This window comes from Puccinia triticina, chromosome 13A (assembly GCF_026914185.1).
Source record: "Puccinia triticina chromosome 13A, complete sequence".
In the NCBI taxonomy this organism is placed as follows: domain Eukaryota; kingdom Fungi; phylum Basidiomycota; class Pucciniomycetes; order Pucciniales; family Pucciniaceae; genus Puccinia; species Puccinia triticina.
Window position 1 is genome coordinate 556284 of NC_070570.1, and position 25699 is coordinate 581982.

At 47.7% G+C, this 25699-nt stretch overlaps 3 protein-coding genes across 3 annotated transcripts; all 3 read right to left on the reverse strand.

Moving 5' to 3' along the window:
- Positions 1-4538: 4538 nt before the first annotated feature.
- On the reverse strand, positions 4539-5808 carry PtA15_13A39 (uncharacterized protein; the record flags this gene model as incomplete). Its single annotated transcript, XM_053162593.1, has 6 exons — positions 4539-4641; positions 4715-4776; positions 4851-4896; positions 5047-5231; positions 5309-5462; positions 5561-5808. 6 exons carry the CDS (start codon positions 5806-5808, stop codon positions 4539-4541), a joined length of 798 nt encoding a protein of 265 aa, XP_053026195.1.
- A 13417-nt stretch (positions 5809-19225) lies between these two features.
- Positions 19226-21476, reverse strand: PtA15_13A40 (uncharacterized protein; the record flags this gene model as incomplete). The annotated part of the gene is made up of 4 exons (XM_053162605.1): positions 19226-19924; positions 20056-20313; positions 20395-21329; positions 21416-21476. The coding sequence occupies 4 exons, from the start codon at positions 21474-21476 to the stop codon at positions 19226-19228; spliced, it is 1953 nt and encodes a 650-aa protein (XP_053026196.1).
- A 102-nt stretch (positions 21477-21578) lies between these two features.
- Positions 21579-25530, reverse strand: PtA15_13A41 (uncharacterized protein; the record flags this gene model as incomplete). The annotated part of the gene is made up of 5 exons (XM_053162616.1): positions 21579-24172; positions 24255-24487; positions 24553-24617; positions 24745-25238; positions 25326-25530. 5 exons carry the CDS (start codon positions 25528-25530, stop codon positions 21579-21581), a joined length of 3591 nt encoding a protein of 1196 aa, XP_053026197.1.
- Positions 25531-25699: the final 169 nt, after the last annotated feature.

Consider the following 25699-nt stretch of genomic DNA (forward strand, 5'->3'; position numbering starts at 1 on the left):
CATAATTTTGAAACCAAGATTTTTGTTCCTTGGACGCAAATTTCATCAATTCAAGAAATTGAACTAGATGCCTATTTTTCCATCTGTCAGTTCTATATTCTGAAACCATCGCTTTCTGAGATAAGTTCTAGATTATTTTGAAAAAGAGGCATACATTTTATAGAACTTTGGCTTCAATTCTTCTGCAATATCTTCAAGGGATAATCCTGATTCAAGCAATTCAGAAAGTTTAGCTGGCCTAGTTAGTGCAAAAATAAGACATCAATTATCCAGCTTAATTCAACAACTATTTGCTAGGATTAAAAGAAAATGTCAAAACTGACAGTTGATTATTCTTCTCAAGCCAATACAGGTGAGTGGAAATCAGATGTGAAAGGTGATAAAACTTTGGACCCTGGACATATTTTTCAGACAATTTATCATGTGCTCTGCTTTATTGAATCAGTTGAAAGAAAGATAATGAACACCTTGATTAACTTTCTATTTATTTCAAATATCTGGAGAGTAATTCAAACTTACTGGGAAGTTCCTCCAACAGATGCATTATGAAGTATTTGAGTCCAGAATTTACTCTGGTCTCTAAGTGATTCAAGTTAATGATTGAAAGAAAGATAAATAAATGGACATTCATCTTGAGAATATCAAAAAAAACCTCAGGAATCACACAAACAATCCTCAAACCAAGGGGAGTGTTGCACCAACCCTGGGGAGATGCCCTGGTTGTTGAACCCCAAACTGGTTTCTTGCTTATTTATTTCTAGGCCACTTATCTCCCTTCTGATATTGCCTTTTATGTATGCCATGTACCGGTTCATAGAGGCAAGATTCTCCCCAGTTTCCTGTATAATGGTTTTTGATACATGGTGCAACCTGACCCATCAACTGAGGAAGAATTATTCTCTTTGGCTTGGCACTTCTTCTTGGTTAAAATTGCAGTTTATGCCATTCTTCCAAGAAGAATGCCTCTGGGGTGAGTGGTATGCAATGTACTGGGTCACAACGGTTGAGTTTTGAACCTTGGTGGCTGAACCGGTACATGGCTCAAATAAAAGAAAGGAACAGTGTCCAGAAGGGAACAAGAAGCTCCCATTTGGGGTGCCAACCAACCCAATATTTTTTGCAAATATCCATGCAACAGGTTAACTGCCTTTGGGGTTGTTTGTGTAATATCCAAAAACATACTTCTAATCACCAGATAAACTGAAACTCACTTAATTTCTCTATCCAAAGAATAAATTTGCATCAATTGCAAGAGAATCAAAAGATGAAATGAATCAATGACTGAGAAACTTTTAATTCCTTGATTTAAAATGCGACTCACTGTATTTCTTGATCCAAAATGTGCTTGTTTTGCATGAAGAACTGTTCATTGTCTCTGTAAAGTTTTATCAATTATCAGAACAGTATTGAATTAAATTCTTCAATCAATATGAAAAAAGTCTACCCTATTTCTTTGTTCATGATTTCAACTAATTCAGGTTGTACACCAAACACTTGTGGCAAAAGCAAGTTGAATTGTTCTCGCCGTCTACAAAAAGAAACTAAATTTATTTGGTTCCACTTTCCTCCTAATACTATCATTTCAAACTTATGAGATGACACAACTCACATCATTTCTGGTCCAGTAGTTTCTGTAGTTTCAGAGGGCAACCTATCTTTTGGAGATTAATTATTGTTTGGAAGGACTCAGAATAGGCCATCAAGACTTCAAGACTTTAATTTTTTCTCTACCCACAATATTTAACACAATTTTTAATTTTGAATGTCTTCAAGTCTTTGAGCATATTTCCAACCTTCTCTGAGTTCCAGGGATTCCCCAAAGGATCTTCTGCAAAATTTCCACCTTTTTTATATATGAAGCGTTCAAGTTCATCTTTTGTTTGGCGGTATTTATCATCATTTGGCAATACCTGTTCAATAATATCATTTAAATCACTGTGTTTTTGATAGTGAGAAGTTGAACCATAGGTGTTTCAGTTCAGAGGCATGTTTTCAGTGATTTCATTTGAATGAGTTTTGAGAAGAAACATACTATTTCATCAAGTTTTTTTCAATGAGTTTTAAGACATTTTCAGTTTTCATCTTGGGTTCCTCCAGTATGCTCAAGGCATAGATATTTCTGGTACATGCAGAAAAACAAATTATCAGTACTTCTTCATCAAAGGTAATTGACAAAAATGCTGACTTGTGATCATGTAGCTTTGCCCACTCAATGTGACTCCTGATTATATCTGAAACCTTGAATATTTCAGTATCTTGGAATTTTTCCTTCCTGGTTTGAGAAAATTTGAAAAAGAAATAAATTGTTGAATGGATGACTGCATAAATATTTGTGTTAGCTTCAATTATTCCACTCTGACTCACACCCAAAAATCAACAAATCTTTTCATTGTTTCTCTGTCTACTTCCATGACCTGCTGCATACTAAGCCTATAGCTCTCCATTGATCTATAAACAATTGATTTTCACATTTGTCAATTAATTTAACCTATCCTCATAAGAAGTGGAAGACATACATGATTGGGCTGCTATTCTCTAAATAACTGCAGAGTAGTATGCTTCTATCAATTAAGAATCAATCATATTTGGCTTGGCAACCTGTCATATTTTTACATACTTACAGCTTGATGGTTTTTTGTAGAACATCATCTGCTGTTTTTCCAGAATTCATTTCTTTAGCATGTGGATTCCTTCATATAACAATGAGAAAATCAAAATTGCATTAAAAGAAATTCTGTCATGAAATCAGTCAATATAAAGCAATAATACTTACTCCTTCACATTCTCCTTGATCCAATTCAATTGAAGCCTGGCAACTTTCTCAGGATCAATTTTTGTTGTTTCTAATTCTTTCTTCAACTCTGGTGAGTTTTCATTTATATGCTGGTTGCTGATTTATTTTGATTGATGACAATCAAGAATGTGAGCAATTTGAACTGGGCTGACAGTCACCCTTGATATGAAGTTCAGAATTGTGCCAAATCAACTTACACAAATTGATCCAAAAAATGGCCTATCCCCTCAGGGGTTGTCTTTCCATCATGCATGCAAAGAGCCCGATATTCTCTCAATGTTCTTCAATCAGATACATCCCACATTATCAGCAATTTCTTTTCACTTAGGGCGTGATATCCTGGTGGTTGGGACATTTTTCCGGTAGAATGTGTAGGCTTCACTATCCCTGTTTGGTTTTTGAATAGAGTATCTAAGACCAGGATCCTCTGAATCTTTGGGGACGAAAAGATGCCATTCATCTTGTCCCTCTCGGCTGTTCATATATAGCAGTTGTAGAAATGGCATCAAATGTGATATCAGAAACGCAAAATTGGTATCATCGCAAAATCCAACGCAGGTAAATTTTGAATACGCACAAGGTGTGCCTGGTCAGGTGAACAAATTTACAAAATTAGCTATTGCACTTTCCTGCAATACTTATTAGAAGTTGCTTACATGTCACAGTAGCTGGATTAAGAGCGTTTGATGGACGAAATTAGATTGAAAACTTAACACCAAGATCCATCCTCCTTGATACTTATGTTTTTTGCAGACTTACGTATGATCGTTTCCCCCTAGCGCGATTTCTTTGATTAAAGCCCGTTTTGATATTCTGACGCCAGAACATTCGACTAATATTTCAGCAGTGAGTAGCAACAACGTACCACAAAATGCCAGCGGAAGGGGATGAAAAAACATCCTTGGCTGTTGTGCGTACTGGATTTGATGTGGCACAATGTATGTGAATGGGGCGACTCAAATTGTGCTCAACAAAGCGTATCGTATGGCAGATGAGATGACGATAATGGTGAATATTTATGCCCCCAAGATCAGGCGGTAAAGGCACAAGAGCAACTCACCATTACTTGTTACTTGTCCAGGATGGTGTACGTCCACTTGACATTTCCGACATGGTCCGATTGCGCTTCAGGCCTAGAGAGCTCGAGTCTCGTCGAGTCAGTCAGACTGAGGACATGGTTGAAGTTGAACGTTAGTGAAGATTCATCCCCGGTATGACTCATGAGGGAGGAGAGCGTCGAGTCTCATCCAGTTGGCAAAACTGTCAACCTTGATGGACCTTACATGGAGCTTAACACAACTTCAAGCTCCCGGTTCAGAGTGGGGCGGGTGTCACATGGCTCCGCCTCGGGGATCAAGCCTGCAAGCGAGCCTCATTCAGCTTCGTGAGGCGCCCCCGGCCTGCTATCTAGTCTCGGGGCTCCGGAAACGAGAGCTTTTGTGTCAGGAGCGTTGCCTGCCGACGAGCGAGACACGCCCGCAGGGCTGGAGTCACACATCTCGCATTACTGGGGCCATTCTCTCACAATGGACCGCTCTGCGACCACTCCTTGCCGACAGCAGCTATGACCTTAGCCTCCCAGCTTTATATAGGTATTGGTTTCAACTGCTGGAAGTCAGTGAATGAGGAACAGACAATGTTTAGAAACAATGAAATTGCAATTTTTTGGCAGAAAGGCCAAGTACAGTGATCCACAGGGGATTGGAAACCGTTATGAGAGGGAAAAGAGGATGTGAACGAGAAATTATGATCGTTCACCGCGGAGGCGACGAGCAAGCTGGATATCCTTGGGTTGGATAGTTACACGTTTAGCATGAATGGCAGCCAAGTTGGTATCTTCGAACAAGCTGTTCGCATGAGGATATAAAACAAGTCAGATTGGAAGATGTGGTATCGGGTAATGAAGTGATGCATGCTTACGATACAAGGTAGGCCTCAGCGGACTCTTGTAATGCCCCAATTGCGGAAGACTGGAATCGGAGCTGAGAAGGGGAAGACACACGGAGATAAGTCAGAGGATCAAATGGGGTGGATGGTGAGTCAGGCAAAGACATACATCAGTCTTGAAGTCCTGAGCGATTTCTCGAACGAGACGTTGGAATCTGTGAGGCAACCGAACGACGTAGAGCAGGGAGTGAGGAGAGTGATGGTTTGCGGGGTGAGTGTAGGAAGGGATAGGCGAGTTGATGGTCAGTTCAGTTGCAGATGAGTAGTGGAGGCAATAGGGATGTGTAGAGTGAAAAATGACATACGGGAGTTTGCGAATGAGGAGCTCGGTCGACTTCTGGTATCTTCGGATTTCACGAAGAGCGACGGTACCGGGTTTGTATCGGTGAGGCTTCTTGACACCGCCGGTAGCGGGCGCCGATTTACGGGCGGCCTTGGCAGCGAGTTGCTTACGAGGAGCTTTACCTCCGGTGGATTTACGGGCAGTTTGCTGTGGTGAGGGGTGGATGAACGGAAAGGAGAGAGGCAAGGCGAGGATATGTAAGTTTATTTATGTATAAAGCTGACTTGGTATGGTGGGGAGGGGTGGTGAGTGTGCTGAGACAGAAGCAAGCGAGTAGCAGATGGGTGCTGTGCAAATCGCTCGGGGTGGGTGTGGGCTGTGACTAGGAAGGTGGGTAGTGTACTAAATAAATATGTGGTAGCTGCGACGAGAGCGGGGCTGGGTCCTCCAGAGGAGTAGTAGCGGGGAAAGGACACATGGAGGGAGATGGAGTCGGGATGGATATTATGAGCGATTCCGAGGAGGAGCGAGAAGACGGCTGAGGTGCTTCTCGGGATGCGATGGAGATCTCAGGTGCACAGGGCCAGATATGTATGTAGGACTGGATGAGGACGAGCGCGACAGCACATGATGAGAGGACATGGGACGAAGGCGAGGATGGAAAAGGAAAGAAGAGTGGGAGCGGGAACAGACGAGGGGAGGTCTCCCGGGATGGAGGGCAGCGAGGAAACGACTCGATGGGCCGAGCACGGAAGTAAAGCAGACTGACCTTAGTTCGGGCCATTTGTTAGTTGTGTAGGACAGTTAGCAAGCGGTTTTTCAGGATGCGGTTGGGTGGATGAACGGAATAAAATGGGGACTGGGGGGAGGCAGAGACGGGGCAGGGGGGGGAGCGCGAGCGGAAGAGTGGGCTCTAGTCGCTGAAGGGGGGCGGGCTATGCAGAGCTTCTTTGTGTTGTGCTGGACTCAGCTCGTCCAGTTGCTGTTGCTGTTGCGGCTCTGCTCGGCGAGTTTTTTACCCAAGTCCTGTTGTCCCCCTGTGTGGGCTGGGCATCCTTCATACTGAGCAGACGGTTTCTGGCCGCCTGAGTTGCGCTAAGTTTTGGTGAACTTCTTGTTCACTTGGGTTAACCCAAAACCCCTGCTCAAGTCACCCGGGTATGCCATATGGGCTGAGTTTTTCCTTCCTCCAATGTCTCCCTCTCTAAATCTAAGTTAAGGAACTCTTATGGTTTTCCCCTAACACAAGAGTAATAGGAACCATCGGGGAGACCTGAGTGTCTCTCCCTCTGCGGCTTCACTCCTTGATGAGTTAGGTTTTCTGCTCTTGCAGACACCTCTAAGGTCGGAGCGGGCGAACATTTTCTCGAGGTTCGGCGGCGAGCGTTCCTTGCCGAATTCGATAAGGTTCCGTATTTGGTTACCGGCCGGAGCTCTCTGCTGGCCTTCCGAGTCCCCCCCGGGCTCCCCGTGGGTTGACCTGCCGCAGCCGCACCTCTCCACGTATCCACGCGTTGTCCCGGCCGCGCTTCCGCCACGAGGCGTTGCGTTGCCGGTAGCAGCGTGGGTGTCATTGGGCGCGCCTCTCCGTGGAAAACATATTTAAATATGCTCCCATCCGCTGCGCTCCTATAAACATCCATTTTGAACCTCGTCACTGCAGCGGGCAGGGCGGCTTCTGAGCCTCCTGCCTGCTCATGTCGGACGATGCCTCAACCAAGCCCCTGATCACTCCCCGGTCTGTCTGCATCCAAGCAACCCACAGAGGTCATCAGATCCTCCTCAATGAGACTCCTTGTGTTGAACTCTGCTTCAGCATGAATGCTTTGATCTGCCACCTGGCCATCCTGTCACTGTGACTGCTGGCCACTGCTGACAAAATCAGTTTGGCCCGGGACCCAGGTATCAGATTCCTTTGGTCACAAAGGCTACTGGAGGACTTCCTGTCAACTTCAAATAAATCTGGAATTCCAGATTTTCCAGGGGAATCTGGAATCTTGAACTCTGGATCACTTCAGGGAGCTTTGGGGACCAAGATTTCACTGCAAAATCTGAAATCTGTTGGCTCAGATCTGGATTTCCAGATTGGCGGGAAGTCCTCCAGTTTTGGATTTCCGGGGTCCATTCGGTGTGCAAATTATGCGTATAACAAAGGTTGGTTGTCAGGGCCAATTCTGAATCCTGAATGGTGATTGGTCAGAAATTTGAATGCCAAAACACGCGCATTACATACATACTGTTGACACAGAAGCTGTGAAAGGTGCCAGAAAGCTGATCCCCAAGGTAAAAAGCTGGGAACCTTGAAATTAACCTCAAAAATGGCATTCAAGCCTGTTGAGACCAAAATGAAGCATCACCACAATCTAGTTTTAAGCCTGAAAGTGAATAATTTCAACAATTTGACCCTCCTTGGGTGTTGCTTTTGTGGTAGAATACAAAAAAGCTACCACTTTCCATCATTGAAGCCCATGGTACAAGTCCTACAACACAGCACTACAAGAAAAACTCTAGAAACTGCTAGCAGTTGAGATCCAGAAGCTCAAACAAAGTTTGAGGTTATACTCAAGCCTTTCCCAAAAGTTATTTGAAACAAGGTTGAATGCACAGACACTGTGCACATGACACAGTGACTGTGCATGAAAGGGCATGATGTAATTTTGTGGTCACAATGTCAGTTACACTGGAGTATGCCACATGTCAACTGCTGGCAGTTTCTAAAGTTTTACTTGTAGTGCAGCTATAGACTAGACAGATCCTAGCTCAACTAGCTGGTCCCTCTATATTGGAGGGTGGGCACTGTCTTCAAAGGAGTAAATTGTGTGCTATACCAAGCCCACAGGTATAGTTAGAGAATTAGAAAAATTTCATCCTTTGATCCTCTCTGGCTGCACCATTTTTCATTGGGTAAGTATGTTTTGGGGGAGCAAAATACAGCTGCACACAGCAAATTGCTGTACATAATTTTGAGATTTATGGATGGTTGAGGCCTGGAAATTTTTTTAAAATTCTCACAGGGATCCAACAAGATACTGGATATCAACCTTGTCCTCATTGTATGTTTTGGGGGAGCAAAATAAAGCTGCACACAGCGAATTGCTGTACATAATTTTGAGATTTATGGATCCTCATTATTGGTTTTTGAATCCAATATCCACAAGGCATGATGGTTATGATTCCTTGGTTTACATTTCTTTGTGTTTTTTTATTTTTAAAGCATTAGTACATGATAAGGATTGGGGAGATGAGACCAGGACCATTTGAAAGCTGAGATTGAGAAGTGTAATTTGGCTCTGGGGCAGGTCCAAAGGAGCTGAGGGGGAGTCTGGGTGATGCTAAGTATTTTTCCTCCAGCCATTTGTTATTTCTTTCTCAGCCAATTTTTTGACTTTGTGCACAAGTCCCTCCCTGCAGGAGGGGTCACTTTGCGGGCAGTCACAACAAACCTGCCACCAGGGGGGACTTGTGTCAAGTTAGATGTCTGGGTAACCAGGTTACTACCACACTCTCTCCTGGCACTATTGCCATCAATGATGCTGCTGCCCAAAGGGGGGGGGGGAGGGGAAGAAAGAAAATATGGACACCAGACTGCTGTTGAGGGGGGGGGCTTAGAGTCATCACTGCATCAACCCCTGATTCCCATACCTCTTTGTTTACTACCCCCCTTGCCCTAAAAAAATCATACATTCAAGGTGACTACATTTAAGGGTCAAAATGACCATTCATAAATCTGGGGTGCGTAGGTTTTTTGGTTTTTGACAAAAAAAAATCATACGTTTTGGTTACTGTGTTCCATAGGGGCTTTCTTGGGTCCTGCACCAGGTGACCCTGGAAAGTCCCCCAAGAGGGGGGTGTTGAAAGAGGTATGGCAAATTGGGCAAAGCCTCTCAAAGGTATGAAAGCACCAAACTGTCTTTTAGGGTTTTCATAGAAAATGTATGCAATGCATCTTTTTTCAGGCTTTGGGGGGTGGTTATGTAGTAGGTATGGGATTTTTATCACTACCTGAATTGTCTACTTGGATTTTTGAGCTCCAACAAGTCCTCCAACTGGCCTGTTCAAGAAGTTCTTGCACATGGTCGTCCAGCAAGATAACAGGTTTGTCCAATCAGTCACCAAGCAGGTCTATCTGCTCAGACAGGCAAATCCAATCTCTTGTTTTATGGCCATGTCCAAAAACTGCTTGAACATGCCGGTCTGAGCATTTATGGTTACAGTGCATTGGCCCAGTGTTGTATACGGAAATGTGAAAAATCAAAACTTCTTTCTAATTAACGTTCTAACATTAAGTGGACCAACATGCACCAACCAAAAATCTTTTTGGCAGCATTCATCCCCCCTGCCCACTTTCCAACAAAGTACAGGTACAAATTATCCTGGATCGCTTGGCTCTTTAAGCAATTGGCACCAAGCAAGAGCCAAGCAATTGCCTGCAATAGCCTGCAATCGTCTACAGGCCGTGTGCCTTTATACTTTTGCTCCATACCTCAGTTCATCTTGGACACAAATAATTTTTTCCTTTTCCCCTCCCACCTGCGCACATAACCACATTATTCTTTTTCTCCCATTGTCACCGTTCCACATGCAATTCTTCCCCCCAAAAATGGGAATCTGAGTTCCCTTTTCAAACCTTGTAAATTGATTGTGTTGCCGGGATAGGATTTTTCCCCAAGGTACTCTGACTCAGAGTACCACTACAATCCTCACTAAGTAATCCATGCCTCAGTTTGATGACAATTGGGCCCTTCCACCTCCTTATGTACCTAGCCCCCCTCCAGCCTGACACCTTTTCCGGTGTCCCTCCCCTCCGGTCCTCACTAAGTAATCCATTCCTCAGTTCAATAACATTGAGCCGCTTCCACCTTGTTATGTACCTAGCCCCCCTCCAGCCTGACACCTTTTCTGACGTCCCTCCCAGTCCGCCCGGCTGTTTCCCTTGCCTCTCCCAAATGACAGAGGCGGGCCTTTTTCAAAATGGTTTTGAGCTTTGGTTATTGTTTGGCATTTGCAATAATATTGGTATAAAGTCCACCCGTATGTCCACAAAAGCTATTTCCGGACCACTTCTGCAATTTGGGAGACGATTTTGTGTTCAAACTGGCTGCATAAAAGAATGCCAGCATACTTTTTGCATTAGCAGTCAATGAATATTACACCATTGGTCACAGGGCGGCAGAGCCGCCCATAAACCCTAGTACATATAATTACCCATACTAGGCCTCAAGATGCCACCAAATGGACCTTAGGAAAGGTTTATATGGCCAATTTCACCCTTAATCACCACTGGAAGTGTCACTGGAGCCCTGCTGGATTGGAAGTTGCACCTCTTTGGACCTCACCAAACACCTATCACATGTTCAACACACCCAGTCACCAGCCTGTCACCAGCCTCAGTCAAGGATCACGGAATTATGCTTGTACATATCATAGGATAAAAAAAGGATCAGCCTAAATGCACTCCAAACTTTTACTTCATGCACTCCACATTTTTGGCTTTGGGGGGCCAGCACTCCAAAAAAGTTGGAGTGCCTTGATTTTGTACTCCCAAAACATGGAGTCCCCAGATGGGCACTCCATGTTTCTTGGAGTACACAACTGGGTACTCCAAAATTGACCAAAATAGGGGAGTGCAGCTAGATGCACTCCAAAAAAAATGGAGTGCAAGCCCAAGCACTCCACCTTTTCAGTGAAGGATTTTGGCTTTGCACTCCAGCTAGCAAATACCAAATGGAGTGCATTGGGGTGCACTCCAAGTCTCCTTTTTTTTGGAGTGCCCACAGCAATCACACCTCTCGATGACCGGTCTGGACCGGTCATTGAGGGGACTCACACAACCGGTCATCCAGAGGACTCATACCTCTCGATGACCGGCGCGGACCGGTCATCAGTCACACCTCTCAATGACCAGTGTGTACCGGTCAACGAGGGGAGGTGCTACTCTCGATGACCGGTCTTTACCGGTCATCAAGGGGACTCCCACCTCTCGATGACCGGCGCGGACCAGTCATCAGTCACACCTCCCGATGACCGGCACAGACCGGTCATCGAGAGGACTCACACCTCTTGATGATTGGTCAGACCGGTCATCAAGGGGAATAACACCTCCTCTGGATGACCGGTGTGTACCAGTCATCGAGGGGAGGTGCTACTCTCGATGACCGGTTGGTCTGACCGGTCATTGAGAGGAGATGTTACTCCCCTCGATGACCGGCACAGACCGGTCATCGAGAGATGTGACTCACCTCAATGACTGGTCATCACCGGTCATCAAGTGTTATTACCCTTGATGACCGGTGTGTACCAGTCATCGAGGGGAGGTGCTACTCTCGATGACCGGTTGGTCTGACCGGTCATTGAGAGGAGATGTTACTCCCCTCGATGACCGGCACAGACCGGTCATCGAGAGATGTGACTCACCTCAATGACTGGTCATCACCGGTCATCAAGTGTTATTACTCTTGATGACCGGTCTGACCGGTCATCGAGTGGTGTGAGCGGTGTGAGCCCTCTCGATGACCGACCGGTCATCGGGAGCATCGAGAGGTGTGAGTCCCTTCAATGACCGGTCTGTGCCGGTCCCCAAGGGGAGCAGCACCTCCTCTCAATGACCGGTCAGACCGACCGGTCATTGAGAGTAGCACCTCCCCTCAATGACTGGTACACACCGGTCATCCAGAGGAAGTGTTATTCCCCTCGATGACCGGTCTGACCGGTCATCGAGAAATGTGACTCACCTCAATGACCGGAGATGACCGGTCTGACCGATCATTGAGAGGTGTGAGTCCTCTCAATGACCGGTCTGTGCCGGTCATCGGGAGGTGTGACCGGTCCGCGCCGGTCATTGAGAGGTGTGAGTCCCCTCGGTGACCGGCACAGACCGGTCATCGAGAGGAGATGTTACTCCCCTTGATGACCGGCACAGACCGGTCATCAAGAGGTGTGATTTCTGTGATTTCCCTCAATGACCGGCGGTCCGGTACAGACTGGTCATTGAGAGGAGATGTTAATCCGCTCAATGCCGGTCTGTACCGGTCATGGATATCAGGAGGATCAAGTGGGGTGTGTTTGTACATAGCCCAGTTGAAGTTGTAGGCACTCCAGCTCTGGCTGGAGTGCACAGTACTGCACTCCCCTTTTGAGGAGGAGAACTATCAGGAATGGAGTGCAGGGGGAATGCACTCCAATCTGATGGAGTGAGACTCATGGGCACTCATTACATTTCCTGGCCACTGGAGTTCTTTGTGGTGCACTCCAAAGAGTCTTGAGTCCCCGGTTCTGCACTCCAATTGACTTGGAGTACTCTATTCTGTACTCCAACAATCATTGGAGTGCACACTCCATACACTCACTTTTGGAGTGCTTTTGGGATTTTTTTGGAGTGCATTTAGGCTGACCCTAAAAAAATTCTCCCTTAAAGGAAAAGTAGGTGCAAATAGTCTTTATAAATACCAGCAAGTGAGTTAGGACACAAAACAAGACTATGTTGAGACAACCGGCGAGCACACCTTTAGAAAGACCAGCAAGTGAGTTGGGACACAAAACAATAATATATTGAGACAACCGGCAAGCACACCTGATGTGTGATATAAGTTGAAACAGAAATGAGTAACTGAATGAAGAAAAGGAAATAGGAAGCGGTCCACAATTGCTATTTAGACTAACATTCACTTAGGTTTCATTTAGGTTTACAGCTTTATTTATCACTACATGAATAGTTGAAGAGTATGCTAATACTGAGAACTCAATACCTTTCAGACTACATTCATAACATAGTGTAAAGTAGGCCTTTATTTCCATACTATGACATTATTTTACACTGTGGTGATTTATATAGGCAAGCGCGGTAGAATGTCCACGCGGGGCTGGCGCGGGCGGGGAATGCACAAAGCCGCTCAGGCAGAGTGCATTCCGGTGACATAAGCACTGAGGATGAGGTCAGGAAATCACGCTAGGAAAGCTTACGGAAAGTCACGTGCGGATTGGAATGCACGGATCGCGGATTTCGGATTGGAGCGGAAAAAACAGGGCTGGACTGCGGCGGGACTACACACGTGGACCGGTAGCAGCGGCGCGTCAGCGGGTGAGCCATGACAGCCGGAGCGGGTTCCACCAGCGGGTGGAACCAGGGTGAAGGCGGTGGCGAGAGAACGACTGACGGGGGCTAGACAGAGGACGGTGGGAGGACAAGCGTCGGAGAGGAGCGGAGTCTGGGAGAGTGACAAGCGGGATAGCGGGCGGAGCTGGAGGACTAGTGCGGGAAAGTGTCAGGCGTGCGGGATTGGGTGGGAATGGTGACACGCGTGGAGGGAAGGATGGGGGGCGGCTCATGGTTTTCTGGGGTCTGGATCCTATGATTATCCCATTATCCTTATCCTATCATCGGGAGGAGATTACTCATCATTGTACTTACAACTACGGACATACGAGAGTTATTGGGAGATTATCGGTGTTCTTATTCTTATTGGAGAGTTACTTGCGGATTTTTGCGCTTACAAAGTGCAGAGCTTTATTCACTTGCGGATTATTACGCTATAGATCAGGCTCAGTAGAGGAGAGCTGAAGGCTAGCAGAAAGTAGCAGTGCGGAGCCAAGTTACCGACAATCACACAGCCCGGACATCAATATTCTTGAAGAAGGCGGTCAGCGGACATTCTTCACCAGCTAACCAGCTTACTTTCTCACAACACTGTGTCTACAGCCTCAGACTCCATTCATGCACTCACTGCACATGCATGAAACTTCATGGAGCCTACACTACGGGTGCACCCAGACAGCGATCCAAAATTGGATCTGACGTTGGATAAAAACTGTCTGACCTACTGGGGATCAAGCAGCGATCCGACTTTGGGAGGATGACAAACAGGTTGGCCTGACCCTGACATCAGCATTGAGGGTCAGATTGACCCCGGCTTCTTCTCCGGCCCAGTCAGACAGGTTGGTCTGACCTGCTGAAAATTTAGATGTCAGCTCAGCCAGGCCAACTTGAATCTGACGTTGGGGGCAATTTGATGTCAGCCACCTTTTACTAGTGGAGCTGTGGTGTACTGTCACTACTTTCACTTTCATGCGGCACCACTGCAAACTTCTTTTGAATTGCAGTCCTGTTTCCACTCATCCCTAAAATCCCTAAGCTTTCTCCTCCCACTATTTCACCCTATTTATCCTCCTCTACGGGCTTGTTTTCAGATCAAAGATATTCTACACTTATGAGTCCACATATTATGGTCTGCTTGTATGTAGTGGTCATGTTTGCTCACTGTACTAGCCTTGTTGAATTTGCTCCTTGCCTAGATTAGTTTGTCAAACTTTCCCAAATCCTTCTTATCCTCTTGTGTGTGCACTCTCTGCTGGGGATATTGATGTACCTTTTGTCATGTTACAATGAGTCAAGAAGTTCCTTATTCATTATCATTTTTTATTCATTTTATTCTCACCCACAAGTTGATGCCATGTACATAGTCTATATAACCATAGCCTAGTTCAGAGTAATCAACTCATTGGTTCTCTCCTTCTTTTTCCGCTCCGCATCTGAGCCGCATCCAGTGTTCCATCCATCATCACCGCCCCTTTTCCCAAGCACCCTCAAGAGCTCTTCTCTTTATCCTTGCCAGCAAAGATTCAAAATCCAAACACCTTCTGACATCATTTATGTGTAGAGATTGTAAAATGAAGATGTGTCTGGTGAGTCAAACTCACGACCTCAGCTATGCTGAGACACATACTAGAGTGCTGCCTTTACCAACTAGGCTACAGAAGCTTGTGGCTGCCAGCTGGGTGGTTGGTTGGTAGTGCTCATGGGTCAATCCAACAGCCCTCCATACTGTGGTGATACATCATGGTAGCAGACTAACAGACAACTCAACATTATGTACAGTGGTTGAGCTGATATTTTCACCCTCAGAGTCAAACTTTTCATTGCAGAACCTCAGGCAAGTGACCTGAAGTCATGGGGTTGGCTACAGGGGTGGAAAAATAAGTGACCAAGAATGATTAAAATAAGTCACCAAGAATGATTATGAAAGAAAAAAAAAATGAAAAATGAAAAAAATGAATAGTGTGAAAATTTAACAATTTAATGCAAATTGCTCAGAATCTTTGATATTGTTCAAACCAAGAAGAGAAAATCAGAGAGCACAGTATGGCATGTGCATTTCTTCTGATGCAGGGCTTGCGTCCAATTCCACTGTTGGGACATCCTTGAAGCAAGGCCTGCGTGATGGAAGTGCATCAGAACATCCTTGACGCAATCCCAGAGCAACACAAAATGCATTGCGCTGGGCTTGCGCAACACAAATTGCAGTACGCAATGCCTGCGTAATATTTGCAATTGCTTGGCTGGTGCAAAAATTGCCTCAAGCTTGGGCTTGAGCCCAGAGCTATCAGACACTGTCCGGCCCAGCAACCAGGGGTTCTACTTCCACCGCTAGACTAAAGACCTCTTGTCTTGGCACCCAGTGTGCTTAACTAAACCCCACGTTTTCTTGTTCAGTATTCCTGCTGACAACCTTTTTTCAACATGGTCTCTTTTTTTTTGAAAAATGGAACTCTCATTACCTTTCTCCTATAGCAAAAGCATATATAGGACCCTTGCTCAAAAAAAAAAAAAAAGAATCCAATCCAATGATTGCTTGCCAACCCGGACGGCAAGCCAATCATGACCAATGCTCAAAGCGGGCCCAACCAGCCAACAGTGTTGGCTTGCCACTGCTGGAAAGCCTTTGCCGGCTGTCTGCTGTGTTGGAGCCTTGTTTGACGTACAGTCAAGCCAACGGGGCCAACAAGTTGGCCCAACCCAGCCGTACCGTTGGCCTGCTCAACAGGGCCAAACATGGTTGGCTGGGTTATGCCATGGCACTATTCTGATCCCGCTGTCATGCCAACAGAATGAGCTGGTCGTGTTGGCATGACAGCTGGGTTGGATGGGTCTGACCTGTCCCCGGTGTTGAACTGCCTCCGCAGTCAAATTTGAGGCAGGCAGGTCAAACCTAAAATTCCCTTGACCCCGCGGGTGTGCCAATGCAACTTGAAGTTGAGAATCAAGCGGTGGTGTATGCCAAATCAACACCAACTTGACCAAATATATTTGAACCAATAAAAATCATTGAAAATGGTTCCAATTTTTTCAATTGTTATCATTCCTTTCACATGCCATACTTTGCTCTCTGATTTTCTCTTCTTGGTTTGAACAATAATAAATATTCTGAGCAATTTGCATTAAATTGTTGAATTTTCACACTATTCATTTTTTCATTTTTTTTTTCTTTCATGATCATTCTTGGTGAATTATTCTCCACCCCTGTAGCCACCATGACTTCAGGTCACTTGCCTGAGGCTCTGCAATGGAAAGTTTGAGGGTGAAAATTTCAGCTCACCTACTCTACCCCTGACATATAATGACATCATTTGTACATATTATGACATCATTTGTACCTACTGCCACTAGCTAAAATGCCTCATACCCCCTTTCTAGTCTAGTTGAAACCCTAACCCAGGAGCCCCCCTCAGAGGGGGGGCTAAAATATATCACATTTGCCTATAAAAGGAGCTCCTCCTCCACCCAGTTCTCTTCTCCTCAGTTCAGTACCCACCAGTTATTTACATACCACCCTCACACTTACCCTTACCACCATAAAACCCTTATATTTGCAAATAACCACTGAACTCACTCTCAATTCTCACATACCTTACAAACCCTTATATTGGAAATCAAACCGTTATACTGTGTCAATCAAACAAACTCATCTTGAGCCAACCACCCCCATCACTTCATTAAAACTTGCCAAGCCTAGCTTGGTGGGTCTTGTCAGTTGATAGCCAGAAGGGCAGAGTTTACACCTCCATCATACATACCCTTCACCATTCAGCAAAAGGGTCTCATTACCACTTTTGAGTCTTACACTAGTCAATCATACCCTGTTCTGCCCCCCCCCCCTTGGCAGCAATGGTACGAGTTTTGGAAAAATTCCAGTTTGTTCAACACCCCCCTCCTGTGGGGCTTTCCGGGGTCCTCTAGGAGGTATACACATGCCCAAGTCCAAACTTAATGCAGTCCCTCCTGCAGAGGTTGCGCTCACCCCAAGTCCCACTTGGCCAAGCGCCAACAGAGGTTTGGGGTGTACCCAGTGATTTCAGATGCACACACTTACCTGATATTTTGAGGCCTCAAATCTAAAACTGATTGAAGGAATCTGTTTTGAAGGTCAAAGGAATCCTGAAGGATATTACATTGCTCTGAATATCCATTTTGTGGATTTTCTGATAATATGCAAGATTGAAAATCCTATCTACAACAGAATGTAAAAATTGGTTGGCTACAGGTGTAGGATCTTCAGATATATGTGGGTTTGTGAAACCAAGATCCACCAGGCATGATGGTTGTAATTCCTTGGTTTACATTTATTTGTGTTTTTTTTTCATTTTGTAAAACATTAGTACAGCAAAAATGATAGGGATTGGGGAGATGAGACCAGCACCATTTGAAAGCTGAGGTCCAGAAGTATCTTTTGGATCTGGGGGGGGGGGGGGGTCCACAGGAGCTGAGGGGGAAGGGGGAGGCTGGGTGAGGCTAAATATTTTTCCTCCAGCCATTCATGATTTTTTTCTCAGCTGACTTTGTGCACTGCAGGAGAGGCTGCTTTGTGGCCAGCCATAGTGAGCCTCCCACCAGGGGGGACTTGTGTTAGTTAGGGTTGGGGAATGTTTGGACAAAGGTAGGGGACTTTGTTGTGCCAATGTTCAACCCATCATGCTCCTTTTCATTGTTATAGTGGAGTGTTCTAACTTAACTAAGTCCCTCTCTTTGTGGAGGGGGGACGCCGTCCCGCAGGGACCCTCCGAAGGAGGGACTTATACACTAAGTGGACCCTGCGGCCTGAGAGAATCATGAACTTGGCCTTTTTCAATCCTGTGTAGCTTCATCACATCACATTGTGTGATTGAGTTGTAGGGGAACAAAAGATGCAGAACATCAAGGAGAATCTTTCCACCTATTCTCCTATTTTTAGGGATATGTAATGACATTCAAATGTCTTTTTTTGCAACTTCATCTAGTTGGCTATATCCCGTATCACACATGTTGCACTGTACAGAATCTGGAATCCATGATGTTACAACTCTGATTACAGCTCAACAAGAGGTGTTGAGGATGGGAAAAAATAGTAGAAAGATAGGGACAGCTTGGGCCATCCCAGAAATGTAAACAATTTCAAAAATGATGCAGAGGCTCATGAGGGAGAGTGATTCTAAAAAAGTCACCACCAAAAGTCATAATTCTCTCAGGCCGCGGGGTCCACATAGCGCGTAAGTCCCTCCTTCGGAGGTCGCTTCGCTCCCCCGAGGAGGGAATTAGCTAAGTTAGTGGAGTGTTGTTCAATCAACGTCCCAGTTGCCCAGTGGTTTATGTATCTCCCTTGATGAACCTGAGTTGCATTAGACCCTTCTCAGACAGGGGCTTGCTGGGAGGGATATATGTAGATGCGCCCACTACTGTGTATGAGAACAATCAGCAGCCCCAGTGTTATGATCAAGCAACCAATCCATCACCAAAACAAGTGTGTGTGCACATCACGCTCACCACACACAAACATGTGAACAGAAGGACAAAAACCAAAAGGAATTCCATAAATAAAAACAACGAAGACCAGTGACGACAACAAGGGCAAAAAAGTTCGTGACGACAACAAGGGCAAAAAAGTTCTAGAACATGAGATGAAGAGATGGATGGATGGATGGATGGAAAGAAAAATCTGAAAAAGGAAAAGAAACCAAGCAAAAGGGTGGTATTTAGGTGTAGATGTATGGGAGTAAACCAAGCTCAATCTCGAATTGATAAATGGCAAGGCAAAGCAGCAAAAAAGTATAATCACGCAAATATCGTTCTTTTTTTGTGTTGTGTTCTGTGTGTTTTACGTGGTTTTTTTTTTGTGTTCTTGTTTGGACCCAAAGGTCGCACCAAAAATGTGTAGAAAAAAGATTAAAAGAGGGTCAGAATCAAAGCGATGGTCATGGGACTTGATACGATATGATCTCGCTCATGGTGAACATCAGTCCAAGTTCCGTTAGATAAAACAGTCGTGTAGTAAGTTGTCGTAATAGTGGTAGTCAACCTATTGTATGTGTTCTATACAGACTAGAGTCTACTTCGTGGGGCGATCGTTGGTGGAGTGATCAGACCGAGGCGTGAACAAAGTAGTGCATAGACGATCCTAGTCGCTCTCGTCGTCGGTCCCAGTCAAGTCGAAGAAGTTCGAGCCCTGCTGATGAGAGGCGGCAGGAGCAGGCCGATGGACGTGGTTGAGCCTGTTGTTGAGATGGTTGAGTGACTGGGGTGATGGTTTCTTGGCCTCTTCCTTGAGTTGGTGGTCATTAGGGATGGCGAGCCTGGTCGAGTGGCTCATAGAGCCAGGGGCGGGGACAAGGATCTTGCTCTTGAACTTGTCGTCGTCGTCTGAGCTATCCTCCGCATAGGGACTAATGTTTTGTCTATATTGATTGGTACCTCCGTTCGAAGTGTTCGTCGGCGTTGCCGTCGTCGTCGTGTTCGGCGGTTGAGCATGAGTGCGGATGTTTTCCTTGATCTCGGCTTTGGGCACTTGACTTGGCTCGTTGTGCCTATTAGCCCGGCTGGCAGAAGCGTTGCCGTCGCCGAGGGAGACCTTTTTGCTTCTCGGCTTGACATCGGCGGTAATCGATCTAGCCCGTTTCTTAGAGTCGTCGGCCGAATTGCCTTGGGTGTTACGAGTGTTATTATCGTGATCACGTGACTCGGGCTTCGGGAGGAAACCGCCATTTGTCGAGTTGCTGGCAGTCCTTTGCATAGGTTTTTTGCCGTCCTTTGTCCCCGAAATCGATTCTAAATCCGAGTCAATGTCTATGTAGATCGGTTTCGCCTGCACTTTCGGTTTCTGATTCCGACGGTTTTAGGTGAGGAGGGGGGAAAAAAATGTGATGTGGATGTGTGTAAATAACAAGTTACTGTTCCTTCTTTCCTTGAGAAACACGAGGAAAACGCAAAGAGGTAGAAAAAAGAACAAGCCTTTTCATCGGGATCATTGGCCGCTGAGGCGTTCGGATTGAGGGAAGATCTGTGGAGCTCGGAGTTGGATTGAAAATCGTGTTGACCAGAAAGGCCTGGTTTGGTAGGCGTAGAATGCTTCGAGGAGGATCTGAGGGTGGTGGATTTTTTTAACTTGCCTGCTGACGAATGACATGGGGGCGATGGGGGTGGGGGTGGTGGAGGGGCAATGATCCCTTCGGCCTCGAGAATCGCTCTGGGTTTATACTTGAATACGAACTGCAAAACGAGGGAAAGATAGGTCAGCCGGACGCGTCTCGGAGCAACGATCGATGTAGATAGGTGTGATGGCAGACATACCTGAAGGAATGGGTGAGGGTCTTCACGAACGACCGGTCGGATAGTTTTCTTACCCGAGAAGGGCGCTCCGCCCCCACCACGCCCGCCATGGGTGATAGGCATTGGTTGACTGAGGCCAGCAGTGTTGAGCTGACAGGCCTTCTTACTACGTTCGGAGAATTTCATCTGGTTAGTGGTTCGGAGGTTGGAGGAACATCGCTGGTTCGGGTTGGGTCGATGGGAGTTGTTAACCTTCAGGGAACGGCGGGGGACCGGCTGAGGGGCGCCGAGCGTACATCTGACGATGTTCACCTGGATGGTACCGAGAGCCTGGATGATCTTCTCGTCCTCGCAGATCCGGTCGGCTGGGTTCTCGGCGGTAGCTGGATGGTCATCGGGGTCGACGAGCTGGATGGTGCCAAACTGGAAGGAGCGCGAGGAGGAGCGGTCTTGGGCGTAGACGCCGGATATCCTGGTTGGGTTGCGTTGGGCGCGGTGCCTCTTTGAGCGCTGGGCGTTGATGCCGTCGAGCAGGACGTAGATGAGATAGTCATCCTCCTTGAGCGGCGCCGAGTTGGCAGCGGGGTGGTCGGTGTGTTGGTGGAGGGCAGCGTAGGCAGTGGGCTTGATGTCAAGGCTGATTTCGAAGGAGGTGCCCTGGCTGGATTCGATGATGACGATCTCCTGGATTGCGCCGGTGATGGTGGACTTCATGGTATGGTGCTTGTACTCGTGGCAGGGCAGTCCGGCGGGCAGGGATGGATGGTCGACGGGGTAGATGCTGCAGCTGGTGGCTGAGGTGGCGTTGGAAGGCATCGCGGCAGGATCCGGCGGGTTTCCGGGGAAGGCGGAAGATGGATGGCGGTTGCTGGTGGGGGCAGAGGGCACTCCGCTGGGATGGTTGGGGCCAGGCGGGGCGGCCACGCGGGGCCAGCCCTTTATGGGCTCGGCTGGCCCTGCGCAGGCCGCGCAGCACGCGCGCGCGAGGAGGGGGCTCGCACGCAGACCTAACTGGGCTACGCTCACCATTCTGCATACATACATGGCATATTCATTACGGGCAAGATTGCAAATATGTGTAAAGGGGTTCTGAAGACATTCATCTGGGAATGGACACGGCTACTTATTTATTTTGGATTCAAAAGGAAAACCGACAGAAAGATTGATTAAGAAAAGGATTAACAAGCACACTCCTCGAGAAGAGGCTAGTCATCTGCAGTGAGATAACCTCCGTTGAGGGATGCCCTAAGACTCCTGCTGTAGTCAGCCGCCGATTCATAGGGGTCTTCGGCGTCGGTCTCGTCGACATGACTGACGCTACTGAGATCGTGATAGTCGTCGTCGACATGGGAGGAGGCGCTGCAGAACATCCCATGCCGAGCGGCCCGAGAATCCTCCTCGAAGCTCGCCACGCTGCCGTTGGTGGTCTCCCGGAGTCTCCGGAGCGGGATCCGGTCGGTGCCCGAGTCGGAGGAGGAGTGGCCGCCGTTGGCGCGCTCATCCGATGCCCGCTCCGGCCGAGGCGACTCGGCAGAGGATTCGTAGGCCAAGGGCGGGAAGATCGACGAGGCGCTCGTCCAGCGTTTCTCGTTCGCCGCTGGTGTGTTGGGCTCGCCGGGCTGGTTGGGCCGCCTCTGCGGCCATGGTACCTCGGCCAACGGCTGTCCCACAAAGGGCGTCCCGCCCATCATGGCCGTCCGGCTCGACGACTCGGTCGTATACGAAGAGGGCCCCGTGTGGCTCTCTCGGGATGGCAGAGGGATCGACTGGAGACTCGGCGATCCTCCGTCCTCCAATCTCCCGCCGGCTCTTGCCTCCTGCCCAACCACCTGGCCCCACTCTCCCATTGCTTGGTCCAACTGCTGAAACCGGCTCGGATTGAAGTACTCGCGGCTCTGCTCGTCATCATCACCATATTCGGATTCGGAGGACGATCGACCACCTTCGTCGGCGCTGGTATGGCCATATGCCGAACTCATGCAAACCGTCGACCGTTTAGAGGCCTCACTTCTCACCGTCTCGCCATCCCCATCATCCTCCCTCGAGGTCTGGCTAGACACAGCCTGTCGGTTGTTTGCAGATTCCTTGTTTGAGTTCTCGACTTGGCGGCGAAGCTTCTCGGTATTCTCGGCCACACGAAGGAGCATGTTACCCATGGTGGGTGTATGGGGTACGGCAGAGTTCGCGCCAGGGTTTGAGACGTCGGAGTAGTGGTCTCTCTCGGCTTCTTGGCTGCTCGGGCTATTCAGCGATCCTCTTTCGACCTGCACTGGACTCTTCGTCACGATGATCGAAAGCTTCTTCCTGGAAGACGCGCCGCTCGAATAAGCCACCTCTTCCTTACGGTCATCTTTCAGGATATTGCCAGACCAGGAGGGAGTGGTAGGCACACTACTGTCTCGATCGGCTCGTGCAAAGCTGTCCAACGCCGATGAAGCCTGGGAAGTCGCGCTGTTGAGACTGCCAGTATCTCTGAGATGATTGCTACTAGGGGAAGGGCTGGACACTGCCAGGGTACCTGGAGCGTCGCCTCTTTCCACTCCTCGGGGGGGCAGGGGGAGTGGTCGATGGCTAAACCTTTTCATGGCACTGGCAGCTAGCTCACTGGAGCCACTTTCCGAAGTGCCCGCTAGCAATCTCTTCATGGCACTGGAAGCTAGCTCACTGGAGCCGCTTTCCGTGCCCGCAAGTTCTTCGCCCGAAGTTGATTGACCATTTCTTGCTTGATGAGAGCCCGAGTGAACGGAACCAACGCGGGACTCCAAACCGAGTTCTCGGCTCCTTCTACTATTAGAATCAGGTTCAGCCAAAGAGATTCCAGGGCATCGGGCTCTAGCAGCGGTCCGAGGCGCAGCACTGTGTCGATCCTCAGTCTCAGGATTTCCACTCCCACGACTACCTGTCGAAAGTACCTGACCAAAGCTGGAACATGATGGCCATTTAGATAGGGGCTGAGAAGTCTTGTTCGGTCCGATATTTGGCTGGTCTCGGGCATCCGCGGAAATGGGTGATTTGACGCCCTCAGCGGGCGGGATCTCAGTTTGACCATGCACTGGTGATAATTGGGATTCGTGGGTAGCGAAGGAGGAAGACATGGGTGCAGAAATCGGAACCAAGCTGGAGGTGGCCTGTTCTGGAGCGGGGACTAGCACAGGAGAATTTTCAGATTGGCCAACTTTCGCAGAAGAATGACCGACTGCGACTTGAGTTTCAGACTCGGTGATGGGAGAAAGCTTCGGGGATGGAGTATCCTGAACTGGTGCGATCTTTGGCGAACGGTCCTCTTGGGCACTAACTGGCATGGATCTTGTTCCCGGAGTTAGTTGCTTCTGTTCGATGTCCTTGGCTTTGTTCTCTGGAACTTCTCCAGCTGCGAGGCGCATCATCGCCTGCAAATACTCCTCGCTCACGCTGTTGCTCCTGGCCTTTTTCTCTGGCGCCCCGCCTACGGTAAGCATCGAGGAGCGTGCCGTCAGATCTCCGCCACGAACGCTTGTCGAAGTTTCAGTCACTTCATCCACCGTCTCCACTCGTCTCGGATTGTTGAAGGGGTTCAAGTTCGAGTGAATATTGTACTGGATGGGCGAACGACCGGGAGGCTTGTGTTCTGCATCTAGCGTACGTCTGTAACGCGAATAAACGGTAGGAGATAAGGCAAGTGCGGGTGGCGAGCCGTACTCTCCAACTACCACCGGACCTGCTCGCGGCGAGGCGTAAGGAAGGTTGGAAGACTCATGCGCCCCCGCGACGCGATTGCACTCAACCAAGGTTGCAGATGCCTTGGTGCCGATGGAAGCCCCTATCAGAAGAAGGAAAAATCAAGCCTACTCAATACTGGAGCTGATGGCTGTGGATATGGAGGAGTAAAAAATTGCACTGACCAGTTGAGGTACGAGGGTTCCTGATATTGATTGTCTGATAGTGTTCGGTTGGTTGAGGGTTGACTTCAGATCCGGAGATTTCCTTTTTCGCATCCTCCGAGCTTCCCTGGGAAAATGAACCTTTTGACTTGCCCTCAGAGCCTAGACGTTCCTCCTCATCGCGTTCTTCAATCGGCGGTAAAGGTCCGAAGGGAGTGTGATAAAACGCGTATTGAAATCCAAAGGATAACACACTTGAAAGATTTCCAAGTTGGCCCGTTAGCTGGGATCTTACTGTCGGAAGGAAGCCGCGACTTACGCAATCACCCAAGAAACAATGATTAGTATTGCCGTCGACTTTGATGGATTGTACGGAGTTATGATCTATTTTTTACGGTTATTCATGGAGATGAAGGAAAGAATGGAACAAGGTTAGAATCCACTATTTGACACTGTTTTTCTACAACACAAGGTTATGGGATTGGATAAAGGAAGAAGAAGAAATACAGACCATTTGGTGATCAGGGTTATGATCCAGCAGCAAGCGTAAACCAGAAGCCACACCGCCGTCTCCGAGTGTGTTGAACAGATCAACTCCGAGCAGAAACAGGAAGCTTCCACAAAGCGAGATGGCAAAGAGCGGTCCGATGACGTGGTCGCAAAGCACAAGGAGGACACCGATGATAGCGCAGACGGAAACTAAAGACCATTGACCGGCTGGGCTGTGGATAAGCAGGCCGGCTTTGAAGAGGAGCACTGAAAAGGCGAAGCCGACCCCGGAATTGGCACCCAGACACAGTCGTCCCGTCACGTGGGCACCCCACCAGGTGGACTGATACCCGATGATAGCACCAATCAGTCCTCCTCCTACCATGACTGACCAGACAGTCAGCGCTGCCACTTCTCCTGTCCAGCCACCAATTGATTGACCCTCTTCCAGGTTAACAAAAAGCGCCCAAGTGAACAGAGCACATGAGAAGCCTACTGAAACGGTGGTGGTGAACCCTAATTAAAGTATCATGGGGAAAAAAAGAAATCAATGAACCGCGTATGAGATTTTTCAAATCGAATGGGAACTCGAATCCAACTCACTGTACAGTCGACGGCCAGCCAGGAGCAGAACCAACGATATAAGCAGAGGAATGAGGGCTTGAAGGATTAAAGAGACGGAGCGAATCGAAGGCAGGGCCCCATCGAGTCCCAACAAGCCGTTTTCTGCTTGACCTGCCACCGGTCCAGGTTGGCGAGGAGAGGAATCGGCATCGAGATTTTCGATAGGCTCGTCAGTAGTAGACATATTTCGCTGCCCGAATACTTTCACAAAATAAAATAATCAAGTAGTTGAATACTAGTTCGTTGTGGAGAGCACTTGTTTTCAACGGATACCCAACTGAACACTGTGCGGATTATGGTTCAAAACCAGAACAGGAATCAGGCTGTGGATGAACTCGAGGATTTTTTTTAGG